At 57.5% G+C, this 22,461-nt stretch overlaps 2 protein-coding genes across 2 annotated transcripts; both read left to right on the forward strand.

Moving 5' to 3' along the window:
* Window positions 1-16,852: 16,852 nt before the first annotated feature.
* On the forward strand, window positions 16,853-21,293 carry Ache (acetylcholinesterase (Cartwright blood group)). Its single transcript, XM_042686539.1, has 4 exons — window positions 16,853-18,225; window positions 18,592-19,076; window positions 20,116-20,285; window positions 21,003-21,293. Exons 1-4 carry the CDS (start codon window positions 17,158-17,160, stop codon window positions 21,122-21,124), a joined length of 1,845 nt encoding a protein of 614 aa, XP_042542473.1. The 5' UTR covers window positions 16,853-17,157; the 3' UTR covers window positions 21,125-21,293.
* Window positions 21,294-21,510: 217 nt separating this feature from the next.
* Ufsp1 (UFM1 specific peptidase 1 (inactive)) lies at window positions 21,511-22,454 on the forward strand. Its single transcript, XM_042686540.1, has one exon. The coding sequence runs from the start codon at window positions 21,667-21,669 to the stop codon at window positions 22,330-22,332; it is 666 nt and encodes a 221-aa protein (XP_042542474.1). The 5' UTR covers window positions 21,511-21,666; the 3' UTR covers window positions 22,333-22,454.
* Window positions 22,455-22,461: the final 7 nt, after the last annotated feature.

Raw genomic sequence — 22,461 nt, forward strand, 5'->3', positions numbered from 1 at the left:
GCTGACGAGCAGGAGGCGCGGATGTGAGCCACTCCCCAGCCCACCAGGATGCTGGTCACACCCCCGAGCACCAAAATCACAGGCCGGGTCACTGTCCTCTGTGCCAAAACAGATGAGCTTCTGGCACTGCTCTGCCAGAGGGCCGGGGTTTGCTTACCCTGTGTTGTTGCTGCGGATGAGTTGGTGGACGCCGAGAGCTGGACAGCCAGCAGCAGGAAGCCGGTCACCAGCATCTCCTGGGGGAGTGGGCCCTGGCCGGAGGGTCTGCCCTCTCCCAGAAGGGCCCAACTAGTTAGACGTTTCAGGGAAGTAAGCTGCTATATAAAGGACCCCAGAGGCCTTTGCTTTGTGGAAGGACAGGTGGGGGGGGGGGGTAAGGGAAGGGATGGCCCAGGGTGGGGGCGCAGTGACCATGATCACAGACAATTGGCCAAAAGGTGGCCTGGTCCACCCTCCTCCCCGTCTCCGCCCTGGGCCAGCTATGGGTCATCGGAAGTCAGGCCTGAATGGGTGGGGCAAATCAAAGGGAGGGGCCAGGAGGTGGCTTCAGGTAGGTAGAGCCCCAAAAAGCCAAGGAAAGGGAATTCTGGCAGGAGGGGTATCAAGACCCCAAAGTGGGTGTGTGGGGGGGACCACAGGCAGCAAGCCAGGCAGGGGGAATAAGAAGAACCCATCACCCCAGGGAAGCTCTCTTTTCTTCTCTGCTGCCCACCTAAAAGTGACCTCTGTAAGACTTCCAGTGCTTTCCTGTCAGGTAGGGTACCCGCTCTTCCTGTCAGGTGGGGTAACTGTGCTCACACCTCAGACTTTTATGGCCTGCTATCCAGCCCTGGCCAGAGTCAGAGGTGAAGGGACACATGCCAGTCCCTGCCCGGGACAAAGGTCTGGGCTCCTCCCAAATCCCCACCCACCCAGCCACCTGGCCAGCCATCCCCAACCATCCCAGTCCTCCCCCCGCCCCCCCCCCCCATCCCAGGACTCACACCTCAACACTGGCAACAGGAAGGTCCCAGGGCGAGAATGTGTTTCATAAAGGCTTGGGGCCGTGTCAGTGGCTCATGCCTGTAATCCCAGCTACTTAGGATGCTGAGATCTGAGGATCACAGTTCAAGGCAGCCAGAGCAGGAGAGTCTATGAGACTCTTATCTCCAAAAAGCTGGAAATGGCTCTGTGGCTCAAAGTGGTAAAGCACCAACCTCTCGTGAAGGAGCTCAAGGACAGTACCCAGGCTCTGAGTTCAAGCCCCACCAACAAGGAGGAGAAGGAGAAGAAGGAGGAGAAGGAGGAGGAGAAGGAGGAAAAGAAGAGAGAGCTATTTCTTTTTTTTAAAGGTATTTTTATTAGTGTACATAGTCGTACAAGGGCATTTCATTGTGACAATTCTGCACAAGCACATAACACCTCCCCCCTCACACTCCACCTCACCCCCTTCCCCGTCCACCCCACCCCTCTTGGCCCTTCCCAGGACAGTTTCAAGTGAAGCATACATTGTTCCAGCTCCACACAGGCCTAGAAAATAGAGAATCAGCAGAAACCTGGCGGCTCATGCCTCTCATCCCAGCCATTCAGGAGGCTAAGATCTGAGGATCACGATCTGAAGCCAAGAGAGTCTGTGAGACTCTTACCTCCAATGAACCTCCAGAAAACCAGAAGTGGAGTTGTGGCTCACGTTGTAGAGCACCAGCCTTGAGTGGAAAAGCTCAGGGACAAGCGCCAGGCCCTGAGTTCAAGCCCCAAGGCTGACAAAAGCAAATCTCATGTAAGGGTTTGATGCCAGGATTGAGTTACGGATGCACACGAACCTCTCCATTCATCCCCTTTACAGAAGCGGGGCTGAGGATGTCCAGTTTGGGGTGATAGGAAGAGGGAAGTATGGAGGGGGGTCCTTAGGCTCTTGGTAGGGGCTCTGCTTCTGAGCCCTCCCCAGCCCTCCCACCCCCAGCCTAGCCCTCTGGTCATCTGGGTTCTCCCAACCCCAGCCCTGGAGACACAGTTACAGGGGAGCGGGGCTGCACCCCTCCCCACCCTCCCCTGCTTCTCTCGAAGCCTCAGAGCCAACAGCCTCACCCCTGCCCCCTAGAAGGGAGGCCACATCGACCCAGTGAGGCGGGGCAGGCAGAGGCATGCGCAGGGCACGCAGTTCCCAAAGCTGCCCAGCTGAGGACTGAGCAGCTTCACCTTTGACCCGCCCCTCCCTCCTCCCCCTCCCCTGCGCCTGGACTCAGCAAGCGGGAAGAGGTTAGGATGCTGCCCACTCAGCTCCCCACCCCCCTCCCCAGGCCTGGACCTCTGCAGTCTGGAAACTTCCTCGTTTACTGTCAGCCCCTCTGCTGGGGGAGCCTGCTCTCCCTCCGGTCCTTCAGGCCAGGCCCAGCTGTGAGCATGACTACCACCACCCCAACCCAGCAGCTTCCAGAGTAACACAGTCCTTTCCCTAGCTGAAGACGGACATCTCACCATGGAAACAAACAAAAATAAAGCTATGGTTTCCTTCTAGCTACTCAGCAACGGCTCAGCTTACATCCGGCCAGCAGGGGCCATGGCCGGCTGAAGACTGACAGTCCCTACCCAGCCAGCACTGTGGAGATGGGTTGGGTTGCTTTAAAAAGGTGATTGGAACTGGGCACTGTGGCTCACACCTGTCATCCTAGCTACTCAAGAGGCTGAGATCTGAGGATCACCGTTCAAACCCAGCCCAGGCAGGAAAGTCCATGAGACTTTTTTTTTTTTTTGGGGGGGGGGGTCTGGTCATGGGGCCTGAACTCTGGGTCTGGGCGCTGTCCCTCAGCTCTTCAGCTCAAGGCTAGCACTCTACCACTTGAGCCACAGCGCCACTTCCGGCCTTTTCTGCTTATGTGGTGCTGAGGAATTGAACCCAGGGCCTTATGCGTGCTAGGCAAGCGCTCTACCACTGAGCCACCTTCCCAGCCCCCTATGAGACTCTTATCTCCAATAAACCACCAGGAAAACCGGAAGTGGCACTGTGGCTCGAGTGGTAGAGCGCTTGCCTTGAGCTGAAGAGCTGAGGGACAGGGCCCAGGCCCAGAGTTCAAGCCCCACAACGACAACAAAACAAACAAAAACAAAGCCAGCCTAGGCAGGAAAGTCCATGAGACTCTCATTTCCAACAAACCACAGAAAAAATAGACGTGGAGCTGTGGCTCAAGTGGCAGAGCACCAGCCTTGAGCAAAAAATCTCAGGGACAGCACCTAGACCCTGAGTTCAAGGCCAGGAGTGCCAAGATCAACCCTATGTCTTACCCTGGGCTCCTACACACAGAAGCCTAGGCGTGGAACTGGTCCAGGTACTCAACAATGGAGGAGTAGATACAGAAATGTGGTATACATGCATGTATATACACATACATACACAGTGGAGTACTACTCAGACAGAAAGATGGAATCGTGCCATTTGTAGGAACATGGATGGAATTGGGGATCACCATATTGAGTACAAGGAGGCAGGCTCAAAAAGCCAAATGTCACATTTTCACTCAAACTCAGAATCAAGGTCTACAACAATCTTTAAAAACAACAATAACAAGCTGGGTGATGGTGGCTCACACCTGTAATTCTAGCTACTCAGGAGGCTGAGATCTGAGGATTGCCCAGCCTGGGCAGGAAAGACCATGAGACTCTTATCTCCATTTACTCACCAGAAAATGGGAAGGGGCTCAAGTGGTAGAGTGCTCCCATAGAGCTGAAGAGCTCAGGGACAGTGCCCAGGCCCAGAGTTCAAGGCCCACAACCAACCAAAATAATAATTATAATAATAATTACAACAATAACAGGACTAGGAATGTTCTGCAGTGGTGGAGTGCTTGACTAGCAAGCATGAAGCCCTGGATTCAGTTCCTCAGCACCACACAAACGAAAAAAGCCAGAAGGGGCACTGTGGCTCAATTAGAGTGCTAGCCTTCAACAAAAGAAGTTCAGGGTAGCCAGGCGCCAGTTGCTCACAGCTATAATCCTAGCTATTCAAGAGGCTGAGATCTGAGGATCACGGTTCAAAGCCAGCCTGGGTAGGAAAGTCCATGAGACTCTTATCTCCAATTAACCACCAGAAAACCAGAAGTGGTGCTATGTCACAGTTTAAAGCCAGCCTGGGTAGGAAAGTCCATGAGACTCTTATCTCCAATTAACCACCAGAAAACCAGAAGTGGTGCTGTGCTCAAGTGGTAGAGTGCTAGCCTTGAGCTGAAGAGCTGAAGGACAGTGCCCAGGCCCAGAGTCAGGGCGGATGACCGGACCCCTCCCCCCCAATAAATAAATAAACAAATAAATAAAACAAGGCAGAAGTCTTATGGATTTTTTTGACTGACCAAAAGTGGAAAAGACCAACAGATCTGAAAGGCAGGCTTAATGAAGTCACTGAAAATGAACTTAAGAAACACAACAATAAAGATGATTGATGGAGCAGGGTGCTGGTGGCTCACACCTGTAATCCTAGATACTGGGGAGGCTGAGATCTGAGGATCGTGGTTCAAAGCCAGCCCAGGCAAGAAAGTCTGTAAGACTCTTATCTCCAATAAAAACTACTAGAAAACCAGAAGCGGCCCTGTGGCCAAGCGGCAGAGCACTCGTCCAGAGTTCAAGCCCCAGGACTGACCAAAAAAAAAATGATTGCTGGATATGCATAAGAAGTAGGTTTATTAAGTACTTCAAAAAATGTTGCCTGGCCTACTGCATTGTTGGTGGGAATATAAACTTGTTCAACCACTTTGGAAAGCAGTATGGAGGCTTCTCAAAAAACTCCACATAGAGCTCCCCTATGACCCAGCGATCCCGCTTTTGGCCATTTACTGAAACGATCACAAACAAGGCTATACTAAAGCTACCAGCACAACTATGTTATCTCAGCATTATTTATTATAGCTAAGCTATGGAACCAACCCAGATGCCCCTCAGTAGATGAATGGATCAAGAAAATGTGCTGGTGGCTCACGCTTGTAATCCTAGCTACTCAGGAGGCTGAGATCTGAGGATCGCAGTTCAAAGCCAACCCGGGCAGGAAACTCCGTGAGACTCTTATGTCCAATAAACCACTCGAAAACCGGAAGTGATGCTGTGGTAGAACACTCACCTTGAGCTGAAGAGCTGAGGGACAGTGCCCAGGCCCAGAGTTCAAGCCCCACGACTGACAAAAAAAAAGAAAAAGAAAAGAAAATATGATACATATACACAATGGAATTCCATGCCTCCATCAGAAAGAATGACATCACCCCATTTGTTAGGTAATGGAAAGACTTGGAAAAAATTATATTAAGTGAAGTAAGCCAGGCCCTAAGAAACATAGGTCCCATGGTTCCCTTATTTGCAATAACTAGTATATGTCTAGGACAAGCAGAAAAGGTCAAAAGCTATGTACATATAAGATGATGTTAAGTGAAATGAGCCCCAAGATAGGGACACAAGTGGTTTTTTCTTACTATTGTTTTTAACATACTTATAATGTACTATGTGATTTTTTTGTTTCTTTTGTATGTTATTCTTCCCTGGTATAACCCCTGTTTTCACTGTATTTGATTCTGGTGCACTGCATCTTGTATACTTTTCTAATTTGGGGAGGGGAAGGTAACTAACAAAATGCTTAAATAGGGATACAGGTTGATCCATTGTAACAATGAGATGTACAAGACACTATGTTGAAAACGAACTTTACAACTTGTGGGGGGAGGGAGGGAGGAGTTGGGGAGGTGGGAGGGAAGAGATGGTAGGGGAAAAACAAAGGAGGAGGTAGCAATGCTTGATAGGAAATGTACTCATTACCTTACTCACGTAACTGTAACCCCTCTGTACAGTATTTTTACAATAAATAATGTTGTTTTTTTTAAAGAAAAGTCCTAGAGACTTTTCATCTCCCCCACAAAAAAAAATCCAGGGCTGGAGGTGTGGCTCAAGTGGTAGAGTACCAGTTGTGAGCAAGCAAGCTGAATGCATTTTCAAACTATTTCCATATGAGTTTTGTCCCAGGTGAAGTTTCTCAGAACAAACTCTCTCTCTCTGTCTCTGTCTCTCTCTCTCTGTCTCTCTGTCTGTCTCTCTCTCTCTCATTTTATAGATATGTAGAGCTAAAACTAGAATAAAGTCAACTGCTTAAGAGCCAAAGTTACAGTAAGATCCCCGGGTAGTATTTCAGTATAACCTGTTTTTGCCATTTTCCTTTTTCCAATACTGGGACTTGAACTCAGGAACTTGAGGCTTGTGTATAGCTTTTTTTTTGCGGGGGCGGTCAGTCGTGGGGCTTGAACTCTTGGCTTGGGCTCTGTCCCTGTGCTCTTCAGCTCAAGGTAAGCACTCTACCGCTTGAGCCACAGCGCCATTTCCCATTTTCTAGGGCTTTATTGGAGATAAGAGTCTCACAGACTTTGCTGCCCAGGCTGGCTTTGAACTGTGATCCTCAGATCTCAGCCTCCTAAGTAGCTGGGATGACAAGTGTGAGCCATCAGCGCACAGCAGCATTTTTTTTCCCTCAATGCTGGAGCTCTACCACTTGAGCCACAGCTTCACTTCTGGCTTTTTCCTGGTTAATTGGAGACAAACGTTTCACTGATTTTCCTTCTGGGGCTGGCTCAGAACCTCAGTCCTCAGATCTCAGACTCCTGAGTAGCTGGGATTATAGGCGTGAGCCACCAGCACCCAGCAGCTGTTCTTGACTTTCTTATGAGCCCTGTCATTTCTGAGCACTTCTTAAAGCCAGTGTCTCCAGCTTCCCCAGAGGGGGTGGGGAGGGGAGGGCCTTGGGGCAGGTTAGGTGCTGGCAAGCTGTTTTGCCAGGCTATGACTCCTGATTCTAATGAGGGTTAATAACCTTTCAAATGTAAATATGGAAACAAATGCCCTCATTAAGCTGCAGTCATTAATGGTATGATTTATGGATTTATAAGGCTGGGGAAAAAAAAACTCCAAGAAGGCTTGTGCAAACATTTATCCTAGGGCTAATTGGTTTTTTTTTTTTTTTTTTTTTAAGATGGTGTAGAAGATGTTTTCCTCCCCTCAGGTCTAGCACAGAAAAGGGCACTGGGACAACTTGGTCCTAATTCTCTCTGCCATTGATTTTTTTTTTTTTCTCTATGACTCTGACTTCTATGGAGAGTCTGGGGCATACAAGTCCTATGGACACCAGCCTGCACCATCCAACCAATCTGGAGGTGACAGGGGGCCATTACCCAAGCAATAACCCTCACAGAACCAAGCTGGAGGCTTTGGGCCAAAGGAAAAGGAACTGAGGCCCAGGCTGGGTGGCTGAGACTCAAAGCTACCGGTCTCTGATTTTTCTTTTTTTAACTTTCTGTTCATGATAACCTTGAAGCTTCTAAACTCGTTTTTTGGTTTTTTGTTTTTCTGATTGCTTAACTGGCATTTTTTCAAAGTGTGTATTTGGCCAGGCACCAATTCCTCATGCCTGTAATCCTAGCTACTAAGGAGGCTGAGATCTGAGGATCTAGTTCAAAACCAGCCCAGGCAGAAAAGTCCATGAGACACTTATCTCCAATTAACCAGCAGAAAACCAGAACAGAGCTATGGCTCAAATGGTAGAAAGCCAGCCTTAATTGAACACAAAAGCTCAGGGACAGCATCTAGGCCCTGAGTTCAAGCCCTAGGACAGGCATGTAATCCTAGTTACTCAAGAAGCTGAGGTCTGAAGATCATGGTTCAAAGCTAGCCTGGGCAGGAAAATCGATGAGACTCTTACCTCCAATAAACAACCAGAAAACCAGAAGTGGCAGTGTGGCTCAAGTGGTAGAGCGCTAGTCTTGAGCTGAAGAACTGAGGGACAGCACCCAGGCTCAAGAGTTCAAGTCCCACAATCAACCAACAGTAAATAAATGAATAAATAAAGCCAGTCTGGGCAGGAATAGCTGTGAGACTCTTTGTCTCCTATGAACTACCTAAAAGCCAGAAGTGTAGTTGTGGCTTAAAGTGGTAGAGTGCTAGCCTTAAGCAAAAAAAAAAAAAATCCTCAGGGACAATGCCCAGGCCCTGAGTTCAAGCAACAATAAAAAAAAAAAAGTAGGAAATTCTGACACATGCTCAACTGCAGTGAACCTTGAGGTCATGATGCTGAGTGATGTGGCAGAGTCGTGAGACAAATACTGGATGACTCCACTTCCATGAGCTGTCTGCCGGAGTACTTAGAATCATAAACAGCAAGTGTTATTGTTATGGAACGGGGGTGGAGGAAGGCAGGGGGAGGGGGGAGCTGTAGTCACTGTTTAATGAGTGGAGAGTTTCAGTTTACTCAGGACAAAAAGTTGTGAAGATAGGTAGTGTGGCGGTGGTACAATCTTTGGAATGGAATTCATGCTAATGAATGGTATACTTCAAATAGTTAAAGCCAGCCAGGCATGGTGGCTCATGCCTGCAATCCTAGCTATATCAGGAGGCTGAGCTCTGAGGATTGCAGTTTGAAGCCATCCCGGATAAGAAAGTCTGTGAGTATCTTATCTCCAGTAAATCACCAGAAAGCCACAGTGGAGCTTGACTCAGGTGGTAGAACACTAGTCTTGAGTGAATAAAAGCTCAGAAACAGCATCGAAGCCCTGAGTTCAAGTCCCAGAACTGAGGGGACTTAAGATGTTAAGCTTAAGATGTTAAGTTTTATGATGTGTGCATTTTAGTATAATAAAAAGCCGAGGGGGGGCGGTGGCTGGGCACCTGTTCCGCTTTTGTTACCCCAGCCCCTTCCCCATGCCCCACCTGAAGTTTTCCGCCTCTCTGTTCCTGGCACACTCATGGCAGCTACAGGTGCGTGAAACCTCTGTGCGGTCAGCACAGAGACATGAAAGACACAGACCGATGGGAGCTGCCGCCCCGTCCTTCCAGAGTGCCCGGCTTCTGTGTTCCTGTGCCTGGGCAGCCACCCGGTGAAAATGGAATAAACGTCTGTTTAATGAATAAATAAATGAGCTGGATGCTGGTGCTCACACCTGTCACCCTAACTACTCAGGAGCCTGAGACCTGAGGCTCATGGTTCAAAGCCAGCTAAGGCAGGAAAGTCCATGAAACTCATCTTTTTTGTCAGTCGTGGGGCTTGAACTCTGGGCCTGGGCGCTGTCCCTCAGCTCTTCAGCTCAAGGCAAGCGCTCTACCACTTGAGCTACAGCACCACTTCTGGTTTTCTGGTTGTTTATTGGAGATAAGAGTCTCACAGACTTTCCTGCCTGTGGCTGACTTTGAACCACGGTCCTCAGATCACAGCCTCCTGAGTAGTTAGGATTACCAACGTGAAGCCACTGGTGCCTGGCTTCCGTGAGACTCTTATTTCCACTTCCTTAATCACCAAAAGGCTGGAAGTGGAGCAATGGCTCAAGTGGTAGAGCACCAGTCTTGAGCAACAAACTCCTGAGGGACAGTGGCCCTGAGTTCAAGTCCCAGGACTCATGTGTGCATTTGTGTGCATGTGCACAAGCACATGTATGCCTGTACATGCAAGTGCACACGCGAGCGCATGTGTGCACGCACACACACACACGCACACACACACACACCATAGGGATTTGGTGAATTTTTCTGCCCTCCAGGCTGACTTCCAACTAGGATCCTCCTGCTCCCAGACTCTCAGGCTCTAAGGAGCCACCAGTGCCTGGCTCACACTGTAATCTTTTCACAGAAAGGAAGTGGAGGGCAGTGGTAGAGTACATGTGCAAGGCCCTGGGTTCGATAGAGGAGAGAGGAAGAAGCAATGTAACGGAGACAGTGTCAAACTTGACAGCAGAAAAAGTAATTCTGTTTGGGGGCTGTGAATGTGGCTTAGTGGTAGAGTGCTTTCCTAGCATGCATGAAACCCTGGGTTCAATCCCTCAGTGCTACAGAAATAGAAAAAGCCAAAAGTGGCACTATGGCTCAAGTGGTAGAGTGTTTGCCTTGAGCAGAGTCTCAGGGACAGCACCCAGGCCCACAGTTCAAACCCCTGGGCCAGCAAATAATAATAAGGGGCTGGGAAGGTGGCTCAGTGGTACAGTGCTTGCCTCGCATGCATGAGGCCCTGGGTTCGATTCCTCAGCACCACATAAGCAAAAAGAAAAAAGTCGGAAGTGGTGTTGTGGCTCAAGTGGTAGAGCACTAGCCTTGAGCTGAAGAGCTGAGGGACTGCGCCCAGGCCCAGAGTTCAGGCGCCACGACAGGACCCCCCGCCCCCAAAAAATAATAACATTGTTTGTTGGACAGGGAAAGAAGGTAAGAAGGTATTTAAGTGTGCTGCCTTTCTCACCTTTGCAAGCTGATTAAGCAAGTAATAAATGCATTAAAATATTTCAAGTATAAAGGTAAATACTTATCACGATAATAAAAGCAGGAGGGAGGGAAGAGAAGGAGCTGGGACGGGAATGTGTGCTGGCCGCATTATCACAGCAAGAGTCAGCTGACAGCCCTAATAAAATAGAATAATTACTTAATGGATGCTAATAGTAAAAGTTAAATAAAAGGGGCTGGGAAGGTGGCTCAGTGGTAGAGCGCTTGCCTTGCATGCCTGAGGCCCTGTGTTCCATTCCTCAGCACCACATAAGCAAAAAGTAAAAAAAGCTGAAAGTGGCGCTGTGGCTCAAGTGGTAGAGCGCTAGCCTTGAGCTGAAGAGCTGAGGGACAGTGCCTAGGCCCCAGAGTTCAGGCCCCTCGACAGGACCCCCCCCCAAAAAAAAAAGCTGGAAGTGGAGCTGTGTCTTAAGTGGTAACGCACTAGCTTTGTGCACAAAATCTCAGTGACAGCACTCAGTTCTTCAATTCAAGCCCAGCACTAGTTCCCCCCCCCACACACACACACAATCACACAAACTGGGAGGGGTAATGCAAGCTTGTAATGCCAGCTGTGAGGAAAACACAGATAGAGGGGTTGAGGTCCAAAGTTGGCCCAAGCAAAAGCACAAGAGTCTGAAAAATAACTAGAGCAAAAGGGAGTGGAGTGTGGCTTAAGGGGTTGAGTACCTGCTTAGCAAGCACTAAGTCCTGAGTTCAAAACCCCAGTGCAATGAGGGGGGAGGGGGAGGCAAGGGCAGAAACTGCCTTCTGCTGCACCACCAACTGAGGTTTTGTTTTGTTTTGTTGTCAGTCCTAGGGCTTGGACTCAGAGCCTGGGCACTGTCCCTGAGCTTCTTTGGATCAAGGCTAGAGGTCTACCACGTGAGCCACAGCACCACTTCCGACTTTTCCTGTTTTTGTGGTACCGAGGAATCAAACCCAGGGCTTCATGCACGCTAGGCAAGCAAGCACTCTACCACTGAGCCACACTCCCAGCCTCTGAGTATGTCATAAAGAGGTTTGTTTTTGGCTCAAAGTTCTTTTCCAAGGTCAAGAGATGACATCTGGCCACAGGATTGTGCGTGTGTGTATATGTGTGTACACAAGTGTGTGTACACGGTGTGTGTGTGCCTGAGCCCTGCTCTTGAAAATGGGCACGAAGGGTGAGGAGGGTTGGACATTCCTCTCCCCCAAGTCCCTGTGGCTGCCTTGCTCCCCCAATTCCTCCAAAAAAGGGAGTCCCACCCAACCCATGAGAGACACAAGCCCCAGGAAGTGGTGCATTGTGGGTGGAGGGCAGGGGCTGTGGGCCAGCTCTGTAAGGAGGCTTAGGGTCAGGAGGGCCCAGTCAGTGGCAGCTGAGGCTGAGCGGGGAGGCCTGGCCTGTGAGCCCAGAGCAGGAGGTAGAGACTGGAGCCTGGGGCCCTGGCCATGGAGCCCGCTGGGTACTCTGCCCTCAGGCTCCAGGCTGGGGCTCTGGGTCTGTGGAGAAGAAGAGACGTGGAAATGGGAGAACCTTCACCTGTCCTTGGTTCCCTAGGATTGGGGATCCTGTGCCAGCTCTCCCATGAAGCACAGGGGCCACTAATCTCCCCAGTCCAGGATGGCTGGGCTGGGTTCACCCAGTGAGGCCTGAAAGAGGAAGATGGAGATGGAGAGACAGACAGAAGGACAGGAGAATGGAAGGGAGGGAGGGAGGGAAATCCCCCAAAGATATAAGATAAACTTTTGCAGAGACACACACACCCCTCTTCAGGAGGGTCTGGGAGACTTAGGGAGTTACTTTTCTGAAGTCAAGAGGAGGGTGCATAGTCCTAAAGCACCCCATCTTGTTCAAAGTTCACTTCCAAAGTCCAGGCCCTCCCATGAGCAGGAAGAAAACCCGCATCTGCAGATAAGCCCCGGGCTCTGGCATGCTGCCTGCTCCATTGCCCAGATAAGAAAGATGACCTTTCGGGGAAACTGTGAGCCAGAATAGGGTCTGGCACAGAGAGCCCAATGTCCTGGGCATGGCTTGCATGCACACACACACACACACACACACACACACACACACACACACACTGTCTTAATGGGGAAGTTAACACTGGATCCAAGCCACTGGCCAGCCCCGCCCTCATGTCCATCCTTGCCAGGCAGCCAGGGACTCCGGCGGCCCCTGGCCAGGCTCAAGGCCAGTCCTCAGAGTCCCCAGGCCAGGTTGGGGGGGAGGGGGACTCCCACACAGCCCACATACTCTGTACCACCCTCACCATTTCCAGAGTCCCTGGGCACCCCCAGGACGGCCAGGAAGGAGTACCTTCCCCCGGGGGTTGAACTCAGATGGCAGCTGTGTTTCCAACCAGCCTCATCCAAGCTGCAGAACCTGTGTGAGCACTAGCTGCGGCCTGTGGAGCCCAGGCTGGAGCACGCAGTGGGCCACAGGCAGGAGAGGGAATCAGGCTTTCCCCAGACAGATTTTTTTTTTTTTTTGTCGGTCGTGGGGCTTGAACTCTGGGCCTGGGCGCTGTCCCTCAGCTCTTCAGCTCAAGGCGAGTGCTCTACCACTTGAGCTACAGCGCCACTTCCGGTTTTCTGGTGGTTTATTGGAGATAGGAGTCTCACGGTCTTTCCTGCCCGGGCTGGCTTTGAACCGAGATCCTCAGATCTCAGCCTCCTGAGTAGCTAGGATTACAGGCGTGAGCCACCAGCGCCCGGCTTCCCCAGACAGATTTTTTTAAAGAATCCTTGGGGGCTGCCGAGTGCTAGTGCTCACGCCTGTCGTCCCAGCTACTCAGGTGGCTGAGATCTGAGGACTGAGGTTCCAAGCCAGCTGGGGCAGTAAAGTCTGTGAGACTCTCATCTCCAATTAACCAGCAATAAAAGAAAGAAAAGGCCAGAAGTAAAGAGGTGGCTCGAATGGTAGAGCACCGGCCTTAAGTGAAAAGGCTCAGGGACAGCGCCCAGGCCCTGAGTTCAAGGCCCAGAGTACCCTCACAGCCAGCCCTGGACACTGCTCCTCCAGGCACCCACAGTGCCCAAACAGCGCCCTCTAGTGGGCAGCTGACGCCAGTGTTGGCAAAAAAAATTCTCTCCATTTTTATGACCAAGGTCAAATTCAGAGCCACCTGGCTGGCTCTAATACTATAGCTCCCCTGTTGGTCTCAGCGGCCGCGGCCTCTCAGAAGGGCAGCCTTGGACGCGCCCTGACCACTTTGTCCAACAGTTCTCTTCCTGTAGTCTTCAAGGCCACCCTCCTGGGATGCCCTGAGCACTTGCTAAGAATGCAGGTTTAAGAGCCAGGGGTGGTGGCACATGCCTGGAATCCCAGGATTCTGGAGACTGAGGTAGGAGGATCATGAGATCAAAGTCTGCCTGGGCTACATGGAGACACTCTCTTTCAAAAAGAAGGGGGGAAAAAATCAAAGGAATGCAGACTTAAGACTTCCATTCAGCCAGGTGCCAGTGGCTCGGACCTGTAATCCCAGCTACAAAGGTGGCTGAGTGAGATCTAAGGATCACAGTTCAAAGCCAGCCAGGTTGGGGCTGGGAAGGTGGCTCAGTGGTGGAGCGCTTGCCTTGCATGCCTGAGGCCCTGGGTTCGATTCCCCAGCACCACATAAGCAAAAAGAAAAAAGCCGGAAGTGGCGCTGTGGCTCAAGTGGTAGAGTGCTAGCCTTGAGCTGAAGAGCTGAGGGACAGTGCCCAGGCCCAGAGTTCAGGCCCCACGACTGGACCCCCCAAAAAAAATAAATAAAAAAGCCAGCCAGGTCGGGAAAGTCCATGGGACTCATCTCCAATGAACCACCAAAAGCCCAGAAGTGGAGCTGTGGCTCAAGTGGTAGAGCTCAAGGTCAGCTAGTCACCCTGAACCCAAGCTGAGGCTCACATGCATGGGGTGCCCGCGTGCCACACACAAATCCACCAACCAATAGAGTCAGCCCTCCATGGCTGTGGCCCTCATGATAGGTCCAGTTCATCACGTGGCAGATGGGGAAACTGAGGCCCATACCAAGAGGGTGAAGAGTTTTCGCGGGTCTTTCAGCCACTTGAAGGCTGCTGAGGGCAAGAAGCAGGAGTCAGCGAGCACCCAGTCTCTCCTGACCCCTACACCTGTTCTCAGGGAAGGGCGTCTCCGACATTCTGCTGGTTCATTGGAAATAAGACTCACGGACTTTCATGCCCGGGCTGGCTTCGAGCCGCGATCCTCAGATCTCAGCCTCCTGAGTAGCTGGGATTTCAGGCGTGAGCCAATGGTGCTGTCATTATCCTAACCGCTCCTAATGACACCCGGGACCCCACCGGAACCCTTTGCCCAGCCTGTCCTCTTTCCGTCCCTTCTTCCCGGCAGCAGCTGCGGGGGGGGGGCCTCGGGTGGGTGGCCAGGCCGGCGGGCGGGCGGCGGGGAGGGCGAGGGCGGCGGCCCGCCCGGGGCCCCCACCCCGACCCTTTGGCTCCACCTGGCGGCGGCGCGGAGGAACCGCCCGGTGACCCGCGGGCGAGGTGTGTGTCCAGTGCGGGGCGCGGGGTCCCGCGAGCCGGGCGGGGGCAGAGCCGGGAACCGCGCCGCCTGGGACCCGCGCAGCCTGGACGCGGTGGGGCTCGGGACGCCCGCGGACCCCGACGCCCGCTCGCGAGACCCCGAGACCCTCGTGACGGCCGGATCAGACCCGCGCTCCCCCGCCCGGCCCCGCAGGGCTGCCCGCCGCGCCGGCCGGGGTCACTCCCCCGCCAGGCTCCCGAGCCCGCCTCGCCGGGGCCGGGGAGCAGCGTCTCCGCGGCCGCGCCGTCCCGCGTGACCCCCAACGCCAGGGCCGAGGGGCGCCGGGGCCCGGCCGCTCCCACCTGCTGGCCGCGGTGGCCAATGGCAGCCCGACCCGGTGATGTCATGCCCCGCCGGACGCAGGTGACGACAGTCCGTGTCCCTTGTCCCGCGGGGCCGGGGGGCGGCGGTGCGGGGGGCGGCCGGGGCCCGCCGCGTGGCGCGTGCGGCCTCCATCGCCTTCCCTCTCGGGGTTCCCGGGGTCCCCCCCGGCGTCCGCCTCCCCTCGTCCCCGCAGGCGTCCCGCACCCGCGGGGCGCCCCGTGTCCTCTTGCCCCCCCCCCCGAGGGCGGCGCAGCCCCCCGATCCGGGGCCGCATCCTGGCGGGCACTGACGCCGGCCCCGGCCGCAGCTGTCAGGGCGAGTCGGTCTGCGGGCTTCGCGGTGTCCGTGGCCGCGTGCGGGGTCGGCGGGTCACGTAGGGTCGGGCCCGCCGCCGCCGCGCGGGTCTCGGGCCTCGTCCGGCCCTGCGCGTCTGCGCGTCCGGCGGCGTCCGTCACCTGGAGTGCGTCGGGGCGCGGGGTCCCGGGAGGGGGGAAGGGGCGGGCAGGGGCGGGGCGGGGGCGGGGCGGGGGCGCGCGGCCCGGGGCGTGCGCGGGGGGCGGAGGCGGCGGCTGTCACAGTCGGCTCCGCCTGCGCCGGGAACACCGGCCGCCTGCAGCTCCCGGCGCGGCCCGGCGCGGCCCGGCCTCAGGTGAGTCCCCCGCGGCACCGGGACCCTGCCCGGGCACCGGGACCCTGCCCGAGCCGGCGATCGCTCCGCGCCCCGGAGGACCAGCATTCCAGGAGCGACAAACGTCCCCCAGACAGGGCGCCCCCAAACAGAGCGCCCCGCGGCCTCTCCGTCCCCGCCGCCGGCTGCGTACTCACCGCCGCCCGGATCCCCGCGGGGACCTCCGAGCGCCCCCTGAGCCGGCGGCCCCTGGAAGACGCCCTGGACCACGAGCTGCACCCACACCGCGCAGGCTTCGGACGCCCGGCTGAGCCCCGCACGCGCGCGCCCCGCCGCGCCCCCCGCACGCGCGCCTCCCCGCCGCGCCCCGCGGGGCCCAGACCCCGCTCCAGCCGCGTCCCGCCCGGTGTTTGGGAAGGGGGGCTGGCGGAAGCCCCGCGCTATAATTAGCCGCACTCGGGTTTCCTGGTTCACCTCCAGCGCCGTCCGCGGCCCCGCGAAGGGACTGGGGACGGGATGGGGGGGGGGGGGATGCGGGGCGCCGCCCGCCCGGAGAGGGGGAGTTCCGACCCGGGGAATGTTGATCCCTTGGCTGGAGATGCCGGAACCGCAGCAGCTGTTGCCCCCAAAATAGCGGCCCTGTCCCCCCCCGCCCCCCCGCAGACGGGGATCTCCGGAGCTCGGGGCGCGCGGGCGTCCCGGCCCGCCCTTCGGGCCCCCGGCGATGCCCGCGAGTCCCCGGACCCTCCGCCCCGAGCGCCAGGCTCCAGGGCGGGGATGGCGGTCCTCGCCTCGGCCTGCACCGCCCCCTGCTGGCGGCGGCGAGCGCGGTGGCGGCGGGCGGGGGCGAGGCCGGAGAGCCCTGCAGGGAGGAGGGGTGCGTGGCTGATGGGGATAGGCAGGTACAAACGCGTCTGGCGGCGGATGAGAAGGAGCAGGGTGTGGCAGCGTGTGGGGAGTGAGAAGGATTTGGGGTGCCCCAGGACCTGAAGTTGCCACACCTTGGACACCCAACCCATTGCCCCAGGCTACCCACACCTACACCCCATCCCGGCTCTGAGCCACCGTGGGGGGGACTGGGGCTCTGCCTTCCCCGTGGCGCCCGGGCTTGGTGGACTGCAGCCTCTGGTTCCCCACACCCAAGCCACAGAGCCCAGGAAGGAAGGGGGGGCTTCCCCCTTGGAGGGTCTTATCTCTGATCCCCGAATGCGTGTGCGTGTGTGTGCATGCACGTCTGATCTGTGCCCTCCTGCCTGTGGCCTCGTCTCTGCCTGTCCCTCCCCTCGTCCCTCCTTCCTCTCCTCATCCTGGCAGCCCGCTCCACCCCTGCTGCAGCTCCACGATAACCCTTGGGCAAGATTGTTACCTAATCTCCCTCCTGGCCCTCTCCAGCCTTCATCCGGCTTTCTTTCTCCCAGCAGACGCCCGCCCGCCTGGCCTGGCAGCCATGAGGCCCCCATGGTGTCGCCTGCGAGCGCGCTCCCGGCCTTCCCTCCTCCTCCTCCTCCTCTTCTCCCTCCTGGGTGGAGGACTGGAGGTGGAGGGGCGGGAGGACCCAGAGCTGCTGGTGACCGTCCGGGGAGGCCACCTGCGCGGGATTCGCCTGAAGGCGCCTGGGGGCCCTGTGTCCGCGTTTCTGGGCATCCCCTTCGCGGAGCCACCTGTAGGCCCCCGTCGATTTCTGCCACCAGAGCCCAAGCGGCCCTGGCCAGGAGTGCTGGACGCCACGACCTTCCAGAATGTCTGCTATCAATACGTGGACACCCTGTACCCTGGTTTTGAGGGCACCGAGATGTGGAACCCCAACCGTGAGCTGAGCGAGGACTGCCTGTACCTCAATGTGTGGACACCGTACCCCCGGCCTGCAACCCCTGCACCAGTCCTCGTCTGGATCTACGGAGGCGGCTTCTACAGCGGGGCCTCCTCCCTGGACGTGTATGACGGCCGTTTCCTGGCGCGGGCGGAGGGCACCGTGCTGGTATCCATGAACTACCGAGTGGGAAGTTTCGGCTTCTTGGCCCTGCCAGGAAGCAGAGAGGCCCCAGGCAACGTGGGCTTACTGGATCAGAGGCTCGCACTGCAGTGGGTCCGAGAGAATGTGGCAGTCTTTGGGGGGGACCCGGCGTCGGTGACCCTGTTTGGGGAGAGCGCAGGGGCAGCCTCTGTGGGCATGCACCTGCTGTCCCCGCCCAGCCGGAGCCTCTTCCACAGGGCCATCCTGCAGAGCGGGACCCCTAACGGGCCCTGGGCCACTGTGGGGGTGGGAGAGGCGCGTCGCAGGGCCACGCTGCTGGCCCGCCTCGTGGGTTGTCCCCCAGGCGGCGCCGGCAGCAATGACACAGAGCTAGTGGCCTGCCTGCGGACTCGGCCAGCTCAGGACCTGGTGGACCACGAGTGGCATGTGTTACCTCAAGAAAGCATCTTCCGCTTCTCCTTCGTGCCCGTGGTCGATGGGGACTTCCTCAGTGACACCCCCGAGGCCCTGACCACCACCGGAGACTTCCACGGCTTGCAGGTGACGTGAGGGTGGAGGAGCTGGCGCCTCTGGGTCTCACCTGGCCCCCTCCCTTCACCCCAGGGATCCAGGCATGAGGGCCCCTTCACACCCACTCTCAGTGGTCCAGGCTTATGAGCCCCAGGGCTACTCCCCCCCCCAAAAAAAAATCAAACACCAAACAAGGCTCAGACGGGGTGGGGGTAGCAGGAAGGAACTGTGGGTATATTTTCTCTTTTTTTTTTTCCCCATCCCTTCCCTGATCTGTTCTCTGCCTCCATGGTTCCAGGGCTATAACTTCATCTCTCTGGCTCTGTGTCTGTCTGTCTACCTGTCTTGTCTGTCTGTCTATGCTCCAACACCTCCCATCCTGTCCTCAACCCCCAGGTGCTGGTGGGGGTGGTAAAAGATGAGGGCTCCTATTTTCTGGTTTACGGGGCCCCAGGTTTCAGCAAAGACAACGAATCTCTCATCAATCGGGCCCAGTTCCTGGCTGGGGTGCGGGTTGGGGTCCCCCAAGCAAGCGACCTGGCAGCGGAGGCTGTGGTCCTACATTACACAGACTGGCTGAACCCGGAGGACCCAGCCCGCCTGCGAGAAGCCATGAGCGCCATTGTGGGCGACCACAACGTCGTGTGCCCCGTGGCCCAGCTGGCTGGGCGGCTGGCTGCCCAAGGCGCCCGCGTCTATGCCTACGTCTTTGAGCACCGTGCCTCCACGCTGTCCTGGCCCCTCTGGATGGGAGTGCCCCACGGCTATGAGATTGAGTTCATCTTTGGGCTCCCCTTGGACCCCGCGCTGAACTACACCATAGAGGAGAGAGTCTTTGCCCAGCGATTGATGAGATACTGGACCAACTTTGCCCGCACAGGGTCAGCAGCACTCTGGGTCAGAGGGAGGGCAAGGGATGGGCTCTCGTAGAAAGGCAGAGAAGACAAGAAAAAGGAAAGAAAACAGGGATGGAGAAGCCACAGACAGGCATGGAAAATCCTGAAGAGACAGGAACAGCCTTAGAGAAAGAGCAGAAAAGCATTTTGCCTAGCATGCTTGGGAACTTGGGTTCTATTCCCAGCAAGGGGGGAAGAATAGAATAGTGGAGGAAGAGGAGAGACAGAGGAAGGCAAGAGAAGAGGCAGATGAAAAGAGTCAAAGGAGTCTGTAATCAATCTCAGGAGGCTGAGATCTGAGGATCACAGTTTGAAGAAAGTCCAAGGGACTCTTATCTCCGATTAACCAGCAAAAATCCAAAAATGGAACTTGGGCTCAAGTGGTAGAGCACTAGCCTTGAGCACAAAAGCTAAGGGACAGCACATAGGCCCTCCCTGAGTTCAAGACCCAGGGCCAGTGCAACACAGGTGTGTGGGGAGCTGTAGTTAGGAGTGGCTGTACAACTGGATGAAGCTGTTGAGCCAGCAGTGGTTTATTTATGGTCTCTCTCTACCCACATCCACACATAGCTGTACTTGTCCAAAACGGGGACTAATAAGTGCAGCATCAGATGGATACCGCCCCAAATAAGGGTGATGTGCAAAGGGACCAGACAGCTCCTGGTTAAGCCGTAAAGCTCAATTGTAGCTTTGTGTGTGTGTGTGTGAGTGAGATACTGGGACTTGAACCCAAAAGTTTTGTACTAGGTAGATGGGAACTTAATTGCAGCCTAGCAATTAAAGCGGGACGCAAACAAAAAGACCAAGGAGGGGAAGAAAGAAAAGGGACAGAGAGGAAGGGCAGGAGGAGAGGAAGACCCCTCGATGATGGGGAGCCCTGCTGCGGGAGGGAGATGAGGGTATGGGGAGCTGAAGCCACCACCAGCGCCCCCCCCCACTCCGGTCAGGAGGCGGACCCCGCACCTCCCTCATTCCCCCGGGAAGCAGGGCTCCGAGGGGCTGAGCCTTCCCTCTCCTCCCGCAGGGACCCCAATGACGCCGGGGACCCCACGGCCGCGCAGTGGCCGCCCTACACGCCGGGCGCGCAGCAGTACGTGGGCCTGGGCCTGCGGCCGCTGGAGGTGCGGCGCGGGCTGCGCGCCCAGGCCTGCGCCTTCTGGAACCGCTTCCTCCCCAAGCTGCTCAGCGCCACGGGTACGGGGACCCCGGGGAGGGGTCGGGGTGCAGCCGGGCGGGGCGGGCCGGCCGCGTGTAACCCCCCCCCCTCTTCTCCCCACCCCAGCCTCCGAGGCTCCCGGCACCGGGCCGGGCCCCGCCCGCGGGGAGGCGGCCCCGAGGCCCCGGCCCGGCCTCCTCTTCCTCCTCCCCCTCCTCTCCCGGCTTCGGCGGCTCTGACCCCGGCCTCTCCCCCAACCTCCGGCCGCGGGGCCCCTCCGTGCGCGGTGGGACGCGGGGGAGGCCCCAGCACCCGCGCGTGGAATTGCTAACGCCATTGTTGTTGCACGAGCGTAAAGTCATCCTCATCCCCGGGACCCGAGCCGGCGGGGCGGGAGGGGCCGGGCGCGGCGCCTCGCCGCGGGGTCTAACCGCTCCGGTCTCTTTTCTCCCCCTCTCGCCTCGGCCTTTTCCGCCCCCCCCCGCCCCCGCGCCCTCCCTCCCCCCTCCCCCGCGTCTCCCCCTCCCCTCTCCCGGCGCCCCCCCTCCGCCCCCGCGTCTCCCCCCTCCCCGCGCCCTCCCGGCGCCCCCCCGCCCCCGCGTCTCCCCCCTCCCCCGCGTCTCCCCCTCCCCCGCGCCCTCCCCTCCCCCGCGCCCTCCCCTCTCCCGGCGCCCTCCCCTCCCCCGCGCCCTCCCCCCTCCCCCGCGCCCCCCCTCCGCCCCCGGCGGCCCCTCCCCACGCCGTGCCGGCCGCAGACACGCTGGACGAGGCGGAGCGCCAGTGGAAGGCCGAGTTCCATCGTTGGAGCTCCTACATGGTGCACTGGAAGAACCAGTTCGACCATTACAGCAAGCAGGACCGCTGCTCGGACCTGTGAGGAGACCTGCTGTACATACTCTTATTTATTTACGGTCTGGACTGTAGCAGACGACCCCAGACCGCGCTCCCCGCCAGCCCGCCCCCTGGGCTCCCGCCCTCTGCATGTCCCGGGCCGAGCTCCCTCCCCCGCGGTGCCTTCGCCCCTCGGGGCTGCCAATAAACTGTTATAGCCACGGCGCGTGCGCGACTGGGAACCGGGCCGGGGACCGGTGGGGGCGGGAGGACCCGCCCAAAGGACCCGCGTGAGAGAGGCGGGGCGGAGTTCACTGCGGGGAGAGCATGCTGGGCGCAGGCGCAAAGGCCGCTGCCCCGCCCTTGCCGCAGGCCCCGCCTGCTCGGCGGAGCTCGCACCTGCGCAGTGGAGTGCGAGGGCAGCAGTGCACTGTGGGAATCCCCGCTCGGCGTGGCCGCGGCCGCCGCGTCGGTCATCCTGCGGACGTCTCGGGCTGGGCAAGCGCGCTCCGCCCGCCAGTCCCGACCTCAGGGAACCCAGTCTACGCCGAGGAAGCCCAGACCCAGTTACGCCGTGCGTAGTCGGTGATGGGGGCTGCAGCACCGCTGCGGGACGTCCACCGGGGCCTGGTCCCGCCGAGCGGCGGCCCCGCGCGCGTGGCCCTCCTGTCGGGCCACTACCTCTACTACCACTATGGCTGCGACGGCCTGGACGACCGCGGCTGGGGCTGCGGCTACCGCACGCTGCAGACGCTGTGCTCCTGGCCCGAGGGCCGCCCTACCCGCGTGCCGGCACTGGACGCCGTGCAGGCCGCCCTGGAGGACATGGGCGACAAGCCCCCCGGCTTCTGCGGCTCCCGGAGCTGGATAGGCTGCGTGGAAGCCAGCCTCTGCCTCGACCACTTCGAGGGCCCCGTGGGGCGCTTGTGCCACGTACCCCGCGGAGCTGGGCTCCAGGGGGTGCTGGAGAAGCTCTACTCCCACTTCGCGGGGGGCGGAGGCCCCGTGATGGTGGGAGGGGACGCAGACGCCCGCTCCAAGGCCCTGCTGGGAGTCTGCCTCGAGCCCGGCGGCCAGGCCTACGTGCTGATACTGGACCCGCACTACTGGGGCACCCCCCAAAGCCCCAATGAACTGCAAGCCGGCGGGTGGGTGGGCTGGAGAGAGGTGAGCACAGCCTTTGACTCCCACTCCTTCTACAACCTGTGCCTGACCAGCCGGAACCCTCAGAAGCAGCCACCCACCCTGGACTGAGGGCCTGGGCCCAGAACTGAAGCGCCCCCCATGTGCACCTAACTCAGGGCTCCCAGCAGAGCCTGTCCTCCCTGGTCAGAAATAAAGTGGCCCCAGCAGGTGCAGGCATTCGGGCCCATCAGGGAAGGT

Source organism: Dipodomys spectabilis, unplaced genomic scaffold, assembly GCF_019054845.1.
Source record: "Dipodomys spectabilis isolate Male_0828 unplaced genomic scaffold, ASM1905484v1 ptg000098l, whole genome shotgun sequence".
Classification (NCBI taxonomy): Eukaryota; Metazoa; Chordata; class Mammalia; order Rodentia; family Heteromyidae; genus Dipodomys; species Dipodomys spectabilis.